We start from the raw sequence: 18,135 nt of genomic DNA on the forward strand, positions 1-18,135 counted from the left end.
AGAAGAGTTCTTCGCTCCTCTGAAAACAACAAAATACCTTATACCACCAGGCTTGAAATCCTGGGATTAGAAAACTTACAACTCCGTCGACTTCGACATGACCTGTGTTTAACACACAAAATCATCTATTGCAATATCCTTCCTGTAAATGACTACTTCAGCTTCAATCGCAATATTACAAGAGCAAAAAATAGATTCAAGCTTAATGTCAACCGCTTCAAACTTGATTGCAGAAAATATGACTTCTGCAACAGAGTTGTTAATGCTTGGAACTCATTACCTGACTCCATAGTCTCTACTCAAAATCCCAAAATCTTCAACCAAAAACTGTCTACTATTGACCTCACCCCATTCCTAAGAGGACTATAAGGGGCGTGCATAAGAGCACAAAAGTGCCTACCGATCCTGTCCTATTGTTCCCTTTATTATATCAAATTAATATAGCTAATGCATATTCTTTACTTAAATATATATATATTTTCTTCATTATATGTTTTTTCTACTTATGACAATGTTTGTGTATACTGTGACAAAATGAAATTAAAAAAAAAGAGGGCAAGACTGATGAAGGGGAGAAGGAACTAGTATATTCTTCTTCACTTTCTCTTATATGAAAAATATTGACAGAATTCCGAATGAAAAAAAAATTCAACTGGGGGATGATTTAGAATTTATATTGGATTTTTTATTTCTTCACTATGTGAAACAACATATTATCTTTCTTTTGAAGTTTACCTCAAAACTGAGGCCAAAAGGAGGTATGCTGATGGAGCATCATCCTCCCACACTCTTTGTTTCAAGCACTGATTGCTTCTGCCAAGGACAGAGAGGAATTCCACTGGGGATAAAGGAATGGGAGGAGGGAGAGGGGCTACAGGGTAGTCCACCATCTGTTTTAACAGATGGGTCTGTCACATCAATCTAATTTGAGCCTAAGGGCCAATTCCAGCCTTCCCCAACCTGGTCTCCTGAAGACATGTTGAGAAAAGTTTTGTGATATTATGAAAAAACAAAAATCTGTTATGGTATGCCTTTCAAGCTTTTGCTCTTAGAAACTGGTATGGTCTTCCAGCAGAACAGTGCTTTGCAATCTGGAGCTAGTCTAAATTTATAGAAGGATGTATGGTAGAAACATTCCTTTATTAACATTACTTAATGGAATAACGTACAACATTATTATATTGTAATTATTTTGTTGGAATCATGAGACATTAAAAATGTAATATGAATTTAATTTCATGGTAAACATAATTATTAAGTGATTTAAAAATCACTTAATTATGATCCCCCAGCTTTATAACTTGTCCCTAGGCCTTGGAAAACTATTTTAAAATAGATCTAGTGTTTGAATAATGCAGTTTCATCTCACAGTGAAGTTTGTTATACTGATATACCTTTTAACATAATTTTATTACATCTGAACAAAAAGTCTCATTCTACTTGTTTACTAATTCAGGCTACTGCTATGAAAAGGAAGAATATTATTGGACAAAAATTGCTATACAGACGTCAATACACTTAGAAGATCAGGAGAAAATGTTGACATGATCTAGTGTGTCACAGAGAAAATCCAAGGTATATTGTTGTGTTGGTTCTTTCACCTAACTGACTTCCATAGGGTACTTACCACAGGGTGACTGTTGAAAAAAACACCTTATAGTGTGTGAAATGCAGTCTCATGGATTCATTCAAAAAACTGCTTCCAGCACTGGCCTATTTGCCTTAATTCTGCTAACCTGCCAGCAGAATTAAAGTGGTATATGAAAGAATTAACCAGGGATTATCTTGTGGATAATACAAAATGCTTTCTTAGCAGGCTGTAAAATCTCACATATGCTAAGAAAAGTCTGGCAAGAGATTTCTAGGCTGGCCACCTAGAGTCATCAAACAGCAAAATATTTCATTCATATTAAAATAAAGGTATTTTAAAATATTTAAAAAGAGTTTACTCTTCATTGAGAATGACTAACGGGGGGCTGGGGGGGGGAGTAATGCTTTATGTCATTTCTGGGAAAGAGACTGGGGTTGTGAGAAGAGCCCATCTAATAGACAATTTGATAAACAGCTTTCATTCTCTATTCTTTCAGTCCAGCCTGCATGCAGATCTTTCTATTTCTGCAAGAATTTCTGGAATGTAATGATTCAACTGAAGGGCAAACTGAAAAGCAAAATGGTTGAACAGTTCAAAATATACAAGTTCTGGATGCTGGGACAAGTAAGAAACTTTAACTGTAGCAAAAATAAAAAGCAGAAGTAATTAAAAATGTAAATGTTGTTTGAGCTGACAAAAAAAACCACAGTTCTTCTCTTTATGTAATGTACTAGCTTTCTCTAAGGTTGGCTAATGAGTAGTCTTTGCTTTGTCTACAGCAGATTTTACAGAATAAGGATCAACTACAACAAGAATGGCACAGATTGCTATATCCATATTAAGTAATATGAAATAAATAAAAAAATCTTTGCAGATATGAATACAGAGCTGAGCAATCATGCAAATTAGGTGTATTTTATCTTAGATAAAGGAAATTACATGGCAAACCTCTGCAAACAAAGCACGGGAAATACAGTGATTCTAAATGTTTATTCCCCAGCGCTAGATAATTGATCATTTCTTTGATATACTAAAGGAAAGCTTATTTTACTATTGATACTTGCAAGGGGATATCTAATAAGACTAGAGGATAAACACAAGAAATAGAGAATTTTTATTGTACCTCTGCATCACTCTATAACAGAAATCTTTTTATGTTCCAAGCAGCTTCCACCTTTTCCTTCCTTGTATTCACTTTCTATTCATTCCCTGCATGAACAACTTCACTCCACTAGTTCAGGCTACCTTCATTCAGATGTATCTCCCCCCACCATCTATAGTTACTGTACTCTGCCACTCATCATAGCTTTAGCAAGCATGACGAAAAATGCAGCCAGTTGTTTTATCCCAAATATGCTTACCCTCATTTCTTTGCAAATTGTAATAGCAAAAATGTACTTTGCACATAACACAGGTTCACATACCACCAATCAGGTGATCAATGCATTTAGTGACATAGAAAAGTCATTTGTCCCAGAATGCATGATTTAATGTCTGTTCTTATGAATTGAAGGCACCCAGGAAAGGGGAAATGAAGACAGACTGGTTAAACTAGCTAATTCACACTTTCAAGCCAAGTGGAATATTATTTTAAACCTGAAGCATATTGAATACCCAAAAGGAAAACAAGACAATTTTATATTTTTATCTGAATTGTGACAGCTTCTTATACAGCTTATATTCTTCTCCGTGTTCAATCTGCTTGATGGCTCAAAAGTCCAATGCTACTGCTGTGCATAAAGGCTCAGTCACTTTCAAATTATTTATAATACCACATTGATACATAAAACATTTGGGTACTCGAGCTATTTGTTTTTCTTTATGAGCTCTGAAGACATTATGTATTTTACAGGCCATTTGTGTGGAAAAAACATGTAAATTTTCATTGGGAGACAAACTAACGATAATCTCTGAACAGCCTCTCAGTGTTTTATTGTGTTAATCTGCACATTCTTTCTCTGTTCATGTTTTATAATATCAAGAATAAAAGATGACGGACATGTTTTAGAGCAAATATTTAGTTTCCTTCAGGCTTCTTCCCTTAATATTTTCAGTAATATTGAAGCTACTAGGATTTCATGTTTTATAATTCTCTGGAAAGGCCATATGATAGGATCCTAAACATCCCCATTTCAGCTTATTGTAGTTTTTGATAGAAAAACCAGTAATATGAAAGTGGCAAGAGAATCGACAATGCTGCAATGAAATAGTTCTAAGGCAATTCATTTTTTAACAGGATGATCACCATGTTATCTAGAATTAAATGAAAACTAGCCACAAATGTTAATAAATTTTAATTCTAACTATATTCTATTCTTGTGAGTTACTGAAGGCATTTGACTATTCAGCATGGTTACCTAACATGTTGTTACTGTTTCCCTCTATAGACACAGCAAATGACTTTGGGTAGCTTCCAGGTTTTAATATGCAGATGCCACCCAGCCATGCCTTCTAGTGTATTTAACTTTGATAGTCACTATTGTGTTTTTCCCCCCACAGTACACCAGACACTAGATTGATCTAATGTAATATAGCAAAGAAGAAAAGGCACCTCCCATAAATTTAACACTCAAAAAGAAGAGGCCCGCTGCTTTGCCAAATTGCAGAATGGATCCTGCTATGACAAAACTTTGGGAACAGCACTCACAAATCTGAAGAGAGCTCTCTGCTTGAGGTAATCATTTATGCAAAGCAGAAATGGCACAATCAATGAACTTGCCTGCCTCGTCTAATACAACAGTAAATATATTTCCCAGAGTAAATAGGTACCTTAAAACGTCTCAGGAATTTAAGCTGACCTACCTGAGAGACCTTTCTGACAACATCGTTGCCCACACCAAGTCCCTGCACAAAGGAACGGACTGCAATAAAGGCCCTTGTTGCCTTGAGCTTCAGGTCCCTTGGAATTTCTCCAAATGGCTTATGCTGTTCCGAGTGCTTCACTATGCAGTCCATATATTCATCCGGAAGCTGGTATTGGGGATTCATCAACTTGAAGAGCCGCTCTAGCAGATGAGTCCAAAATTCATTGAGGGCTTCTTCTAAGTTGATGTTGGGACCTCGATAATAATGTCGCAGCTCATTATACAAGTCTTTGAAAAGCTTTACGTTCTGGAGATAAAGGTCTCCATACGTACCAGGAAATGTCTCATAAAGTGTCTTCTCTGACTTGTTTAACAAATCCTGGAAGTAACCTGAAATCAAAACAGTAGGAGAAACAGGTCACTAGAAGAATCTGGAATTTCTGGAATGAAATTAATCTGAATTAAAGACATCTTCAGATTAATTTATTGCACCATTACTAAAAGAAAATGAAAAAAAAACTGGTATGTTAAGTGTGCTGGTATCTTCAAGCATAGAAAATGAATATTTGTCATCTGCATTGTGTTGTTTGACTGCATAGATGCAAAACCAGATTCACATTCAGAACTGTGAAATATTTCTCCCCAAAATCTCATGCCCAGAATAATACTTCAATATTCCCATGAATGTGTAAGACACAATACTACATTCATTCTCATTTATTGTATATTTGGAAATCAGGCACTGATAAAATTTTGGCAAAAAATTATCTATATGAAATATGCGCAAAAACATATTTTTAATGAAATGGTGACAGATAACAATTACATTTAAATTTGATCGTACTGCTTAATGCTCAAGATAATATATGCAAATCACTATACAAATCAATACGATAAAAGGCCAAAGTGATTAAAAGATCCTAAAAGGTTCTTTCCCGTGCTTCTGCTCCTGATAGAAACATATGTGCATAAGCTTACCATCTTAGTTAAGAGAATATATCAACAATAAATATATCTAGTAGTTCTATGCATGAAGACTAAAAGGTTTCAGTATTTGCTTTTGGTATTAATAGAGGACATTTAGAAAATTATTTGACAACTTACCAAACCTTTTTGATTTAAAAGATACAACATGACAGATAGCATACTGGTTCATTACCACCAATCTAACATTTATTAAAAGAGAACAAATACTGTATCTTTTCAAAGCATTTCTCCATGGTGCTGAGACATTATTTCCTTTTAGATATCATTATGAATATTTATACTAACAATAGCAGATCATTAAATACCATAATGCTAGTACACTTTAGTGCAAGGCATCCCCTGTAAAACAGAAAAATAAGAACTAAGAGCTTCATTAACCCTAAAAGAGAAAATTAAGGGAATCATTTATTTATTTATTTATTATTTATTAATCCAATTTCTATACCGCCCTTCTCCCGAAGAACTCAGGGCGGTTTACAGCCATATTAAAAATTCAAAAATACACATAATATAAATTACAAATTTAAAAACATTTAAAACGAATATATTAATTGGCCAAATTACTAAAACGGTCAAAACCGACATAAAACCCTTTAAAATTTAAAAACTATAATTAAAATACATTTAAAATACATTTAGGCTAGTCCCGCATGATTAAATAATAAAGTTTTTAATTCCCGCTTGAAGGTTCGGAGGTCGGGGAGTTGGCGTAACCCCGTAGGTAACTTGTTCCAAAGAGCCGGTGCTGCCACAGAGAAGGCTCTCCCTCTGGGGGCCACCAACCGACACTGTTTGGTCGACGGCACTCTGAGCAGGCCCACTCTGTGGGAGCACACAGGTTGTTGGGAGGCTATCGGTGGCAGAAGGCGGTCTCGTAGATACCCCGGTCCTAAGCCATGGAGCGCTTTGAAGGTGGTCACTAACACCTTGAATTGCACCCGGAAGGCTACCGGCAGCCAGTGCAGGCCATGCAGGATGGGTGTTATATGGGAGCAACGTGGTGCTCCCTCTATTACCCGCGCAGCCGCATTCTGGACTAAGTGGAGCCTCCTGGTGCTCTTCAAGGGGAGCCCCATGTAGAGAGAGCATTGCAATAGTCCAGGCGAGAGGTAACGAGGGCATGAGTGACCGTGCGTAAGGAGTCCCGGTCAAGGAAGGGGTACAACTGGCGAATCAGGCGAACCTGATAAAATGCTCCCCTGGTGACGGCCGTCAGGTGTTCTTCTAAAGACAGCCGATTGTCCAGGAGAACGCCCAAGTTGCGCACCCTTCCCCAGGGGGCCAATACTTCACCCCCAACAGTCAGCGAGGGCAAAAGCTGGCTGTACCGGGACGCCGGAACCCACAGCCACTCTGTCTTGGTCGGGTTGAGCTGGAGCCTGTTCCTCCCCATCCAGACCCGCACGGCCTCAAGACACCGGGCCATCACCTCGACAGCTTCGTTGGGGTGGTTTGGAGTGGACATGTACAGCTGAGTATCATCAGCGTACAGATGATAATCCACCTCAAAACCATGGATAACCTCACCCAGCGGCTTCATGTAGATGTTGAACAGGAGAGGCAAGAGAACCGACCCCTGAGGCATCCCACAAGTGAGGTACCTAGAACTCGATCTCTGCCCCCCTGCCAACACCGTCTGCGAACGGTCAGAGAGATAGGAGGAGAACCACCGATAAACGGTGCCTCCCACCCCCAATCCCTCCAACCGTCACAGCAGGATACCATGGACGATGGTATCAAAAGCCGCCGAGAGATCTAAAAGGACCAGGAGAAGAGGAACATCCCCTGTCCCGAGCCTTTCAGAGGTCATCCACCAACGCGACCAAAGCTGGTGGATCCTAGCTTTGAGCCAATTGAAGGTGGTATTGATTCCAGATTTATTTAGTTTTATCAGTTACTTGACAATATCCACCATCCAGAATCAGCTGCAAAAAAAACCAACAACAAACCTGGCCTGAAATCACACAAATACGGTTTATTTGGCTTTTGCTCAGTGATTTGTCAATATAAACATGATGGTTTGTAAATAATGATTTATAGCTAAACATGTGGTCTGGCTCAAGCCAAATGTGGGTTATTTGGAAAAGAATGGTTAAGCAAATAAGAATCTTCTATGAATGCATACCTAGAATGAAAACAAATGTATCGGAGCATGCTGTAAAAGATTTTAGCTTTATAACTGTATTAAATTCACAGTCCTTTCACACAGAAATCTGTTCCTATCCTAGAATCCCAAGCATTCTTCATTTCACTTAGCTTAGTTGGAAAAAAATGTTGAAAGATGCTACAATTAAAAAATAAAACTGTTGAAGAACTACTACACATTACATAGTCTTTTCTTAGTTTATCTTAGCTACCTTCTATGAAATAAAACTATACATTTTTCTTTGAAATTATGAACAGAAATTGTGAAATGTTGAGTTGCCAATCTGTATTATTTTATTGAATCAGACCAAGTATTTTTACATATTATAGCATCTGGATGGAGCAGCATTGACGAATAGAATAGAATAGAATAGAATAGAATAGAATAGAATTGAATTGAATTTTTTATTGGCCAAGTGTGATTGGACACACAAGGAATTTGTCTTGGTACATATGCTCTCAGTGTACATAAAAGAAAAGATACCTTCATCAAGGTACAACACTTAATGATAGCCATAGGCTACAAATTTAACACTTAATGATACAACACTTAATGATAATCATAGGCTACAATTAAGCAATCAGGAAACATATTAGTATCCACTAGCAATAGCACCATTCTCTTTGACTCTTTCAGACCACAGCTATTTATTTAAGAACATAAATAAAGAAAAAGCAATCACCTCCCACCACTCTCCTGGTGACAACATCAAATCAACCACTTGATGGACTCCGTATCATTCTGGGGTCCCCAAGTCTGTTGGGTACCCCAGAACAATTTTGCTATAGCAGTTGGTCAATCATACTTCTACTACAAAGATATAATATGCAGTTATACATGCAGATTATGAGGAAGAAATACTAATATTTTAAGAGGTGGCTGAAGTGTTTTGCCTTTAAACTTAATAAAAGCCCAGAAATCATTCATAGCAGCAAAAAGAAATATTAATATCTCAAGAGGTGGCTGAAGTGTTTTGCCTTTAAACTTAATAAAAGGCCAGAAATCATTCATAGCAGCAAAAAGTTCTTGTAGCCCTTCAAAAAGCACTGCTTCTTGAACAAATAGTTAAAATGGTATATCTCATTGTTTTTGCAATTTTTCAACAACCTATTCATTCTAACAATTTTTTCAAAATACGGAACAGTTAAAATCATTTGTAAGTGCTAAACTATTCATAATCCATCCATAAAAAAGAAAATATTTCACACTTTCTTAAATATTAATGCTGATATACATTAAAATTGAGCAGATGGCTTGGCCATCACCTTAACAGGTAATACCAAAGGACCAAAGAGTTGGAAAGATACATTTAGGCCTTTGATTCCAGCTCCTTTCATAACGCAGGAATCTAAATTAAAGCATTCTAAATAGATTCCATCCAGTGGAATACCACGTCTCTGGGCAACTGGTTCCACCATCTAGCTATTCTTATTATTAAGGTATCAGTTCTGGTGTGCCTTCCATTAACTTTTATCCATTATTTTGTATCCTGGACTTTGCAATAATATAGATAATGAGTCTTTGATTTCTATGTGGCATTCTTTCAGATATTTGATGAATGCAAGCCACTACCGAAACAAATTGCTAAGAAAATTGCAGGGACTTGTTCAGACAATTTCTGAGATTACTATTAATCTCAGAATAATAATAATGTGGTTAATGTCACATTATTATTCATGTGCTTTGGAAGTAATTTAATGTATCTATTGATTCTGCCTCCACTTCCTCCTCTGCCATATCACACTACTATTCCAGAATTTTTTGCACAAATAGCACTACCAGGTCAGCTATTCTTTCCTACCTGTATCTATTATATATGTTTTTGAAGGGAAGAATTTTATATTTATCTCTGTTAAATATCAATGTTACTTTGATCTATTTCTCTAATTAATGAAGAAAAGGGCCTCTGGTGTCTCAACAGACTAATGCAGTCTGCTATTAACACAGCTGCTTGCAATTACTGCAAGTTCAAGTCCCACCAGGCCCAAGGTTGACTCAGCCTTCCATCCTTTATAAGGTAGGTAAAATGAGGACCCAGATTGTTGGGGGCAATAAAAGTTGACTTTGTATATAATATACAAATGGATGAGACTATTGCTTAACACAATGTAAGCCGCCCTGAGTCTTCGGAGAAGGGCGGGATATAAATTCAAATTAAAAAAAAAAGATTATTACTTCTGACAACCCAAAAATATTGAAGGTTATGTGACCCAGGACTGATCCTTATGGTATTATACTCAATACTTGCCAATATATTGATCTTTAAGTACAATAAGTGCCCCAAGAAAACAATTTTGGAGAATCTACATATGCAAATGGACAAAACATAATCTTTCTTTTAGACAAATAGCATATCTCTTGAAATAACTATATCACAAGGCAAGTTTATGCATATACTTCAACTATAACTCTCTTGTGTAATTTAGTCTTAAAGATTAGTAGCTCTTCTATATTCACTAATGCAAGATCTACAATAGTCTCTGACAGGTGAAAACTATCTCTCTGATTTAAAAGAATTCATCCAATCTTTTAATTAAGTCTCCAATGACCTAATAACTAGGTTATTACAACAAGAAAATACAATATTTGTAATTTAAAACCAGAGAAGGAATAGCATGGGAGCAATATGTGAAGGTAACAAGCAAATTGATACATACTAGGTTCAGATTAGCTTCTGTTTTATCATATGGGAAAAGTTTAGGAACCATAGTCTTTACCATAACAGATTAATGCCTGATGTCTTCTACTAGAGGCTGGAAAGAATGTAAAAATTATTACAAATAATGAGATTAGAGAATTCACATGTAGTATGTCCAGTTCACTGAAAATTATGAGATGCCAAGTGTGCCTTATGAAAGACAGTTGTTGTAAAATAATTTACTAATGAAAATCAGACCACAATTAGTTTAAACTAAGAGGCTGGTTCAAAGTACACTAGACTCCCAATTGTAGAATAAAAACCCTATTTTAGTAATTCTCATGAATAAAGGAAAATTGGTCACAGTATGAATTAATATAATGTACAAGTCAGTGTAAATACTTTATAAGAAATTGCAATGAATATATTCAAAGCAGCTTATATATTTTAATCTATATTAAGTCTAATGCATTTAGATCTGGAGAAGGCAAATTGTGTCTGAAGATGATATGTACAGAGGAAAAGTTAAGTTTTCCAAGGAGATCATCTTGCTGAAAGATGAGTGCTTCTTAAAATTGACATACACATTATTCTTTATTTATTTTTCAATAGCCATTGAACAAGGGTTCTAAAACTTTCTGGGTGATGAACACATTGTAAGTTTTGGGAAGTTATAAGCATTCTCCAAAAACAGTTGCCTTATAGAATGTCTAATTATGAAACAAGGATTTATCAAAAGGTTAACTGTTGAAGATTAGGCATCCTTTGAAAATAGCAGTGGAAGTGGTTCAAATCTTATGCAATACCACTTTAAATTCAAATTCATTAAGTAAGGCTTTTTCTATGACAGTTACTTTAAAACAAGGATGGGGAACTATGGGCTTTTTATGACTTGCGGACTTCAACTCCCAGAATTCCTGAGCCAGCATGGTTTAAGCCACCTGAGCCACAGCTGCTTTAAAAGGTAGAACACATTAGCTAGAGAGCTATACTTTAAAGAAATATGTATTTTTTCAGATCTGCACAGAATCCTGAAAAAAAAATACTGCACTAATGAATAACAGAAAGATGTTGCAATGCTTGTATGAAGCCTAAAATATTTCTTCTGAAATATTTTGAAGTATGTTATTTACAGCTCTGCAGATCCTTTTCCTTCCTCTCTTTACTATCAGTTTTTTTTCTACCTGCTATTTAGGGTTAGTTAATGCAGGGGTCCCCAACCCTCAGTCCATGGACCGGCAAAGGGCTGTGGCATGTCAGCAACTGGGCTGCACAAACAAGTGAAGCCCCATCCATGGGATGCAGGTAGCATGCAAAACCATGCCCCCTCTGGTCTGCGGAAAAACCTTTAAATAGAAATTTAAATTGTGTCTGCATGTCTGAGTTACTGTGTTAAAAAGGACGGAGCTTCTCAAGAGACCCATTAACTAGCCAAGGTTCCTAGTTTCCCAGTTTTCAAGTAACAAATGGCACAAATCTCTAACCATTGCAGAACTTGTACAGGAATTATTCCACCCATGTAAGCTTGTTCTAATCTTTCAATAAATTTAATCAACTTGTTTCATCCACACTTGATTATTGTCTGAAAGTTGAGAGATAAGTGCACAGTTGCCATTTATTTCTGGAATAGATATTTGATTTTGAACCCAAATATTGGTTGCTTTGAATGAAGCAGAATTTTCTGTATACAGAAAGAAACTAATGAATCAAAACTTTATCCAGCTCTGAGCACCAGATAGCACCACTGACAGTTTCATGTCCTTTCTGTTTTGAATTTTATTTTATGATATTTAATATTTTTGCTTATTTTTTAGGGAAACAAAGATTCCTGCCTGGAGATAAAGGGCACACTGCAGAAGGAAGTATATATATAAATAAATATATACACAACTTATATACAGCATATTGTTGTTTTAGTAAAAGTGAAGAGCTTTATTTATATTTGGTTTTTTGGCGAAGGTAGGATAGACTGAGACCTACTGAGAAGCAGTATTTCTGAAAAGCTGGGGGAAAGCAAAGTAAGAATTAAATAAAATGTTGACTGCTTCACTCAGTAGGAGTGATGCTAAATCTCAAGCAATAAATTTTCAGTAGCGCTATCTACATATATATTTTATAATGGCAAGTGAATGGGATATGAATAGAACAATGTTTTTGTTTTTAGGCAGCCTTCTTGTTTTAAGATACTTCTTTCCATCTGGAATGTGAAAGGCCCTGTTTATTTAACACCTAACATCTGAAAAAGGCTAAAGGGATTTATGTGCACAGTGGCTCTGACATATCGATTTTCCCCAGTAAGAGGAAAGAAGAGGATAAACCTACTGTTGGAATAACCTTTTCGTTTTCAGGCAGGTTCTTCCTTATCGTAAGTTCTTACCATAGTCACATTTTATCTCTCCCCCATGCTAAAAAAATCAATTTCCTTTGTTGCCTGGAAAGAACTCCTAACATTCTGTTTTAGAAAATATTTGTGGACTGGAGATTTATCTCTATAATATTATCATACTTTCGCAAATCCCTGATATGTCTGGTGGCATATTAAAGCTAGGGCGACATGTTAGCATTAAAGCAATCCACATTTGGGTATCTGAATTTTTAGAAATAAAGTTGATGAAAAAAATGTTTTATTAAAAATGTTTTTATTATTTATTATTATTGGAGCAACAGTTTTTGACAGCTCTTTGAGAATTCTCTTCAAATGTTATTCAGTTTTCATTCGTATTTCAGACAGTGAGACAGCTCAAAGAAAGCTGTAGAGAAGCTCTAATTCTAATAGGCACTCAGGGAACAGCACTCCAAACAATATCCGATAATAAACAGAGTTTCTTATCGGATATAGTTTGGATATTATATTGGATATAGTTTGGAGTGGTCCTTGCCCATGGAAATATATCTAATGCAATTTTAGAAATCTCCCTCTCTGTCCAGTTATATGGACTTGAATTCCTGTAATTCTTAGCATTGGTTATACTTGCTGGGAATCTTGGCAAGCAAGCTGGGGAGGCTGCCTTATACAGACAGCATTGTCTCATTAACTTGCAGAAATAGATTTGACTGGCAAAAATGACAATTTAGGTATACTTTTTGTCGATCATTTTAGTCAGCCACTTGACTAGGATTGCCACTCCATTGTTGTACACAACCCTACTTGGAAATGCAGCTTACAATAAATATATAGAGTTGTGCAATGCTTAGGATCTGAAAGATGTTTGCATGTCACACTTGTCTGCAACCTGTTAAATTGCTCCATTTCCCAGGCACAGCTTTGGGTAATAACAGTTTTGCTTCTGCATAATCCTGGGAAAAGACAATTTGATTTTAGAAGTTGAAGATGCATGTTACTTTCATGCCCCCATATACTTCAAAGCATATTTTTGCCTTGTATCTGAAACTCTTATTTAAACCAGGAGTATAAGTTGCATAATTCTCATTCTAAGTAACTAACAGTAAGAGTTGCCATAATAACTGAAACAACCCAACCCAAGAGATTTCCCAAAATGAACAGATGAGAAGGAAGGTCAGATAGGACCAGTAGTGGGTTGCCCCTGGTTCGGACCGGTTCACAAGAACTGGTAGTAAAACCAGTGGGAGACTCCGCCCACCAACCCGGTCATCAGGAAGTTTCTGCGCACGCCTGCTCCCATTGCGAACCAGTAGTAAAGGTAAGTAGAACCAACTCCTGGATAGGACTAACCTCATAATTTTTTATGTTTCTGTTGGATGCAATAAAAATATCCAATGCATGTTAAAGTGCAATTACTACCTCAGAACATTTTTTTGTGTGGTTAATTCATAAAAACAAAGCAAACCTTTTCCCTCTGTTTAGCTCATATTCTCAGGAACGATGGGAGCTGTTCTTTAAAGAAATGTCTCCGTGTCATCTTTGAAGGTGCTCCTCCAGAACGACCTCCAAATGAAGGTTATTTTTAATTGTGTTGTTCAGGTGGAATGGTCTCCAAAAATGGTTTGCTTGGCATTCACACTGCTATCTGTTTTGCCTTCTCTTTTCACAGACCTTTTAAAGTTTAATGCTTTCATTCTGAAAACCATCCTAAATTAGGTTTAATGAACCCTCCTCCTCCTTTTTTCTTTACTAATTACTGGTTAGAAGATAAGTAAATAAATGAGTAGCAGCCTTCCAAACCTTTATTTGCTGTAATTTAAAAGTTAAAATAGCTTCATTGCTCCCAAAGCCTGAAAGTTCTCAATGAGCTGTGTTCTGTGAACTAGCTACACAGTGATACAATTGCCTTAAATTACAGGATTGTTCACATTTGTGAACTGGTAGCGAAGATAAGTGAATACCACCCCTGCCTACCAGCCTTCCTATTCTATTTGAATCTCATTTGAACTTTAATGCATTTTTTCCCTGATTTATTTTTTTCATGCAAGTTTTACATTCTTGGACTCCCTCCCTGAAATTTCTTCAAGCCACTCCCAGTGTTGAAGTCCCTGAAGGAGAAAACATGGATACTTCTTCTATGAGAATACAGGAAACATAGGAATTTGGAGGCCACTAAAACTGGTAAAGGCGGCTGTAAGTTTTCATTATTCTCAAGACTCGGATAAAAAAAAAAGATTTTTAATACTTACACATTATGCTATTCTTTTTCTGAGTAAACAACATGCAAATGGCTACTGGTGCACCATTTAGTCATCTGTATTATGAAAAATTCTCTTTCATCAAAATGTGCATGTTTCAACATGAGCAAAAAAAATAGCTAAACAATCCAAAAGACTGGTATCTTCTTAGAGCTGGGCTCTCCAACCTTGGCAATTTTAAGACTTGTGGACTTCAACTCCCAGAGTCCCTCAGCCAGCTTTGCTGGCTGAGGAACTCTGGGAGTTGAAGTCCACAAGTCTTAAAGTTGCCAAGGTTGGAGACCCCTGTCTTTGAGAGTCAGTTTAAAACAAGGAATGATGGAGAGGAATAATTCCTCTGTTCTCTTATTTGTCATTAATTTAAATAACTTAAAGGAATTCACAAAGTTTTCTTGAGGCATAGGACTGGAATCTGGATGGAAAGAGGGCCTTTATATGGTCAACTATTAATTCGGTGCTTTTAAAGTAGCTTATTTATTTAAAACACACACCAAGAACTCAGAACACACCATTTACTCCATTTTATTATAATGAGGTACTCAGAATGTCTTTCTTAGCATAAAAAATATTTTTTTTTAAAAAAAAAGTAGCTTTCCCACTTGTGGACAGTAGTATCCACAACCAGTGAATAATGGACCACTAGAATTATTTCTGCAGAGATCATGTTCTTATAATACTGAGCTTGTCTCTTGAAATACCATGCAAAATCACAGTAATATTCTTGCTGTGAAAATATGAGCTAATACACAGTGGACAGAAGATCTCTAAATGATATGGTGTGAGGCTAGCTAAGCTCTTCCCGTAATTAAAAATGGAAAAAAATTAAACAATCTTTGTCATTAAGTGCTGGTAATTAAAACCATTAGCTTTCCTCCTTTAAAATCCAACACACTTACTTCTTTGTTAGAGTGGATGAACATTAAGCCTCCAATTATACCCTAAAGGAGATGTTGCTCAAGTAGAGCATCATTATGTTATTTTTCAGCACTTTATCATATTCATGATACACCCTCCCAACCTATCCTGCCAGGAAAAAAAAAGCATTACAATTAAGCTGCTAAAGTCTCTGTTACAGAAAATTTTGGGGAGAGGCATCTTGATTTTGGTTTCCAAGCAGCTGTTCTGGAAATATAAACATATGACATTATTTTTTCTCTATCCCATTTTCTCCCCAACAGGCCACAATGATTTTTTCCCCTATGTAGATAATTCATTTGGTGCCTCCACAAAGAACACAAGCCAATCATCAGTCATATCATTATAAAGACCCTTTATTAATTTAAATGTTATAGCAATCCATAATTTTTAAAGTTAAACATACAGACATTGGCTCAAAATCGATTTAGAGAAATATAATGCAAGTTTCTCAATCACTTTTAAAAGATGAATACAATTTTTATACATTTTGAAAAATACATTTCAAAATTAAATTATAGAGCTCATTTTAAATCTATAGCTTAGGGTACATATCATGTTAATTATACTTTAATATATTTTGCACTATGTTTAAAACCTTTTTTATAATAGCAACTTTAAGTCACAGGTAATTGCAAATTATAAATATTTGCATGAAAACCTAGATTATTTTATATTGCAAGGCTGCAAGAATTGTTTCTGGGCATTCTCTTTCCTTCACTGTTGACAAGAGAAAACAAGTATGATGAATAGTATATAAAGAAGATGCTGAAAGAACTAAGGCATAAGAAAGTATAGACTGACAAAGGAGGGGAGGAAAAGAAAGAATTCAGCTAAACCTGTATCTCAAATCTTAAATAATCTGTCATACGAATTGAATGGTGGGAAAATAATTTGGAACAGGCACATAGTGTGAGATTTCAGTGTTGCCATGCATCTATTTACACCTCTTGCTTTCTTTAAATATATTAAATCAGCATTGAAGTTATGTTATATGTATTTATTATTTACTTTATTTTCCTCTCTCCTTTATTCCCCTTTCTCATTTTTTCTATTTTCCAACCATTCATACCATCTACACCACACTTTGTAATATTCTGTATCCTCTTTCACTTTGAGTTCTTTTGTTAGTTTGTCCATCTCTGTGCATTCTAAATTTTTTTAAATTAAATCTTCTTCTCTTGGTGGGTTCTCCTTCTTCCAATTTTGCGCATAGACTATGTAGGCTGTTGTTAATATGTGCAATGTTAAATATTGTATTTCCTTTGTGTAATTTCCTATGGAGGATCCCTAATAGAAATTGCTCTGGTTCTATCATTATTGATTTCTATGTTATCTCCTCTAGCCAGTTTTTAACTTTGGCCCAAAATTGCTTTGCCACCAGGCAAGTCCACCAGAGATGGTAGTATGTTCCATACTTCCAGTGGTGACATCAGAGCGGTGTGGGTGAGGGTACGATTTATAGCTCCCGAAAGCCCAATTAATTCCTGAAAAGGAGCCCTTTATATGGGCATTTCCAAACCCAGAGAGTTTGGGATACTAAAGGGGAAGGCTTTAAGCTCCGGACGAGACGCTAGCATCCAAGAAAATAAAATCCGGCAGGAAAAAAAATCTGTCTTTAAGGTAGATTGTGAGCGATGTAGCAAAAAGTGGATTCGGCATCGGTGGTCATGAAGGATTGGGAAAGAAGAAAAGAAAAAGTGAGAATTTCATAAAGCAGTCACGAGCAAGAGTCGCAGAGGGTAAAGAGAGGGGCGACTAGGAAGGAGAGCGCTTAATGAGAGGTGATCGAATGAAGGCAACAGTGTAACAGAAGTAGCGGAAGGAATAATCAACAAAGAAGATGTGATATTTGGACCGGAGTTAAAGACTTATTGTGAGGGAGAAAAAAAAAGGAATAAATTCACCACGAGAAGGAAGAGCAGTGAAGGTATAAATAAACTGTGAAATTAAACTTTAAAGGAGATTCTTTACTTTAATTGGAGGTTTTGGTGGACTTGGTGGACCTGGTGGACTGAGGAGGAGGTAATTTGGAAAGAGATTTATAGATAGAGGTGTGGACAATTGTGGATTTACAAAATATAACAAGTGAGATTGAGAAGATGTAGAGACTGTGTGCTGGGCTTTTTAAGAGTTGTGACAATGCACTAGCTTTATCATGGTACCAAAGTTCTTATTATAGCTTCTGATAAATTAACTTCTTGCTGAAAAATCTGAATACATAGAAATAAGTCCCCCCCCAACATGTAATTTTTCCATGTAATTCCATTTATGCAAAGGCAAAGCCTGTAAAAACCAGACAGCCCCTTTCTAACTCCATCAAAGGTTGCTAAGAAGGTGGGTGAAGTCCCTAGATAATTCCTCATTGGTGGTTAAACCCAGAACATCATATTATGTCCTTGGATGCCTTTAACTTGCCCTCCCCCTCACATATTTTATAAAACTGAGAAGT

General features: G+C 36.2%; 2 protein-coding genes and 1 long non-coding RNA gene across 3 annotated transcripts in view; 2 read left to right on the plus strand and 1 right to left on the minus strand.

The window, feature by feature from the left end:
• The window catches only part of ANKMY1 (ankyrin repeat and MYND domain containing 1), a 95,971-nt gene extending 91,636 nt beyond the window's left edge, over positions 1-4,335 (plus strand). The window contains exons 16-17 of the mRNA XM_058187152.1: positions 1,457-1,575; positions 2,088-4,335. Coding sequence (XP_058043135.1) covers positions 1,457-1,548 — 92 coding nt within the window. The 3' untranslated portion in view covers positions 1,549-1,575; positions 2,088-4,335. The remainder of the gene's footprint in view (positions 1-1,456; positions 1,576-2,087) is intronic.
• Positions 1-18,135, minus strand: part of GPC1 (glypican 1) — a 216,636-nt gene that overhangs the window by 21,533 nt on the left and 176,968 nt on the right. Inside the window, exon 3 of the mRNA XM_058187154.1 lies at positions 4,394-4,785. Coding sequence (XP_058043137.1) covers positions 4,394-4,785 — 392 coding nt within the window. The remainder of the gene's footprint in view (positions 1-4,393; positions 4,786-18,135) is intronic.
• Positions 11,334-18,135, plus strand: part of LOC131200438 (uncharacterized) — a 28,687-nt gene continuing 21,885 nt past the window's right edge. Inside the window, exons 1-2 of the long non-coding RNA XR_009155619.1 lie at positions 11,334-14,085; positions 14,559-14,703. This is a non-coding gene — a long non-coding RNA (uncharacterized LOC131200438). The remainder of the gene's footprint in view (positions 14,086-14,558; positions 14,704-18,135) is intronic.

The sequence above is a fragment of the Ahaetulla prasina genome, chromosome 6 (assembly GCF_028640845.1).
Source record: "Ahaetulla prasina isolate Xishuangbanna chromosome 6, ASM2864084v1, whole genome shotgun sequence".
Lineage (NCBI taxonomy): Eukaryota > Metazoa > Chordata > Lepidosauria > Squamata > Colubridae > Ahaetulla > Ahaetulla prasina.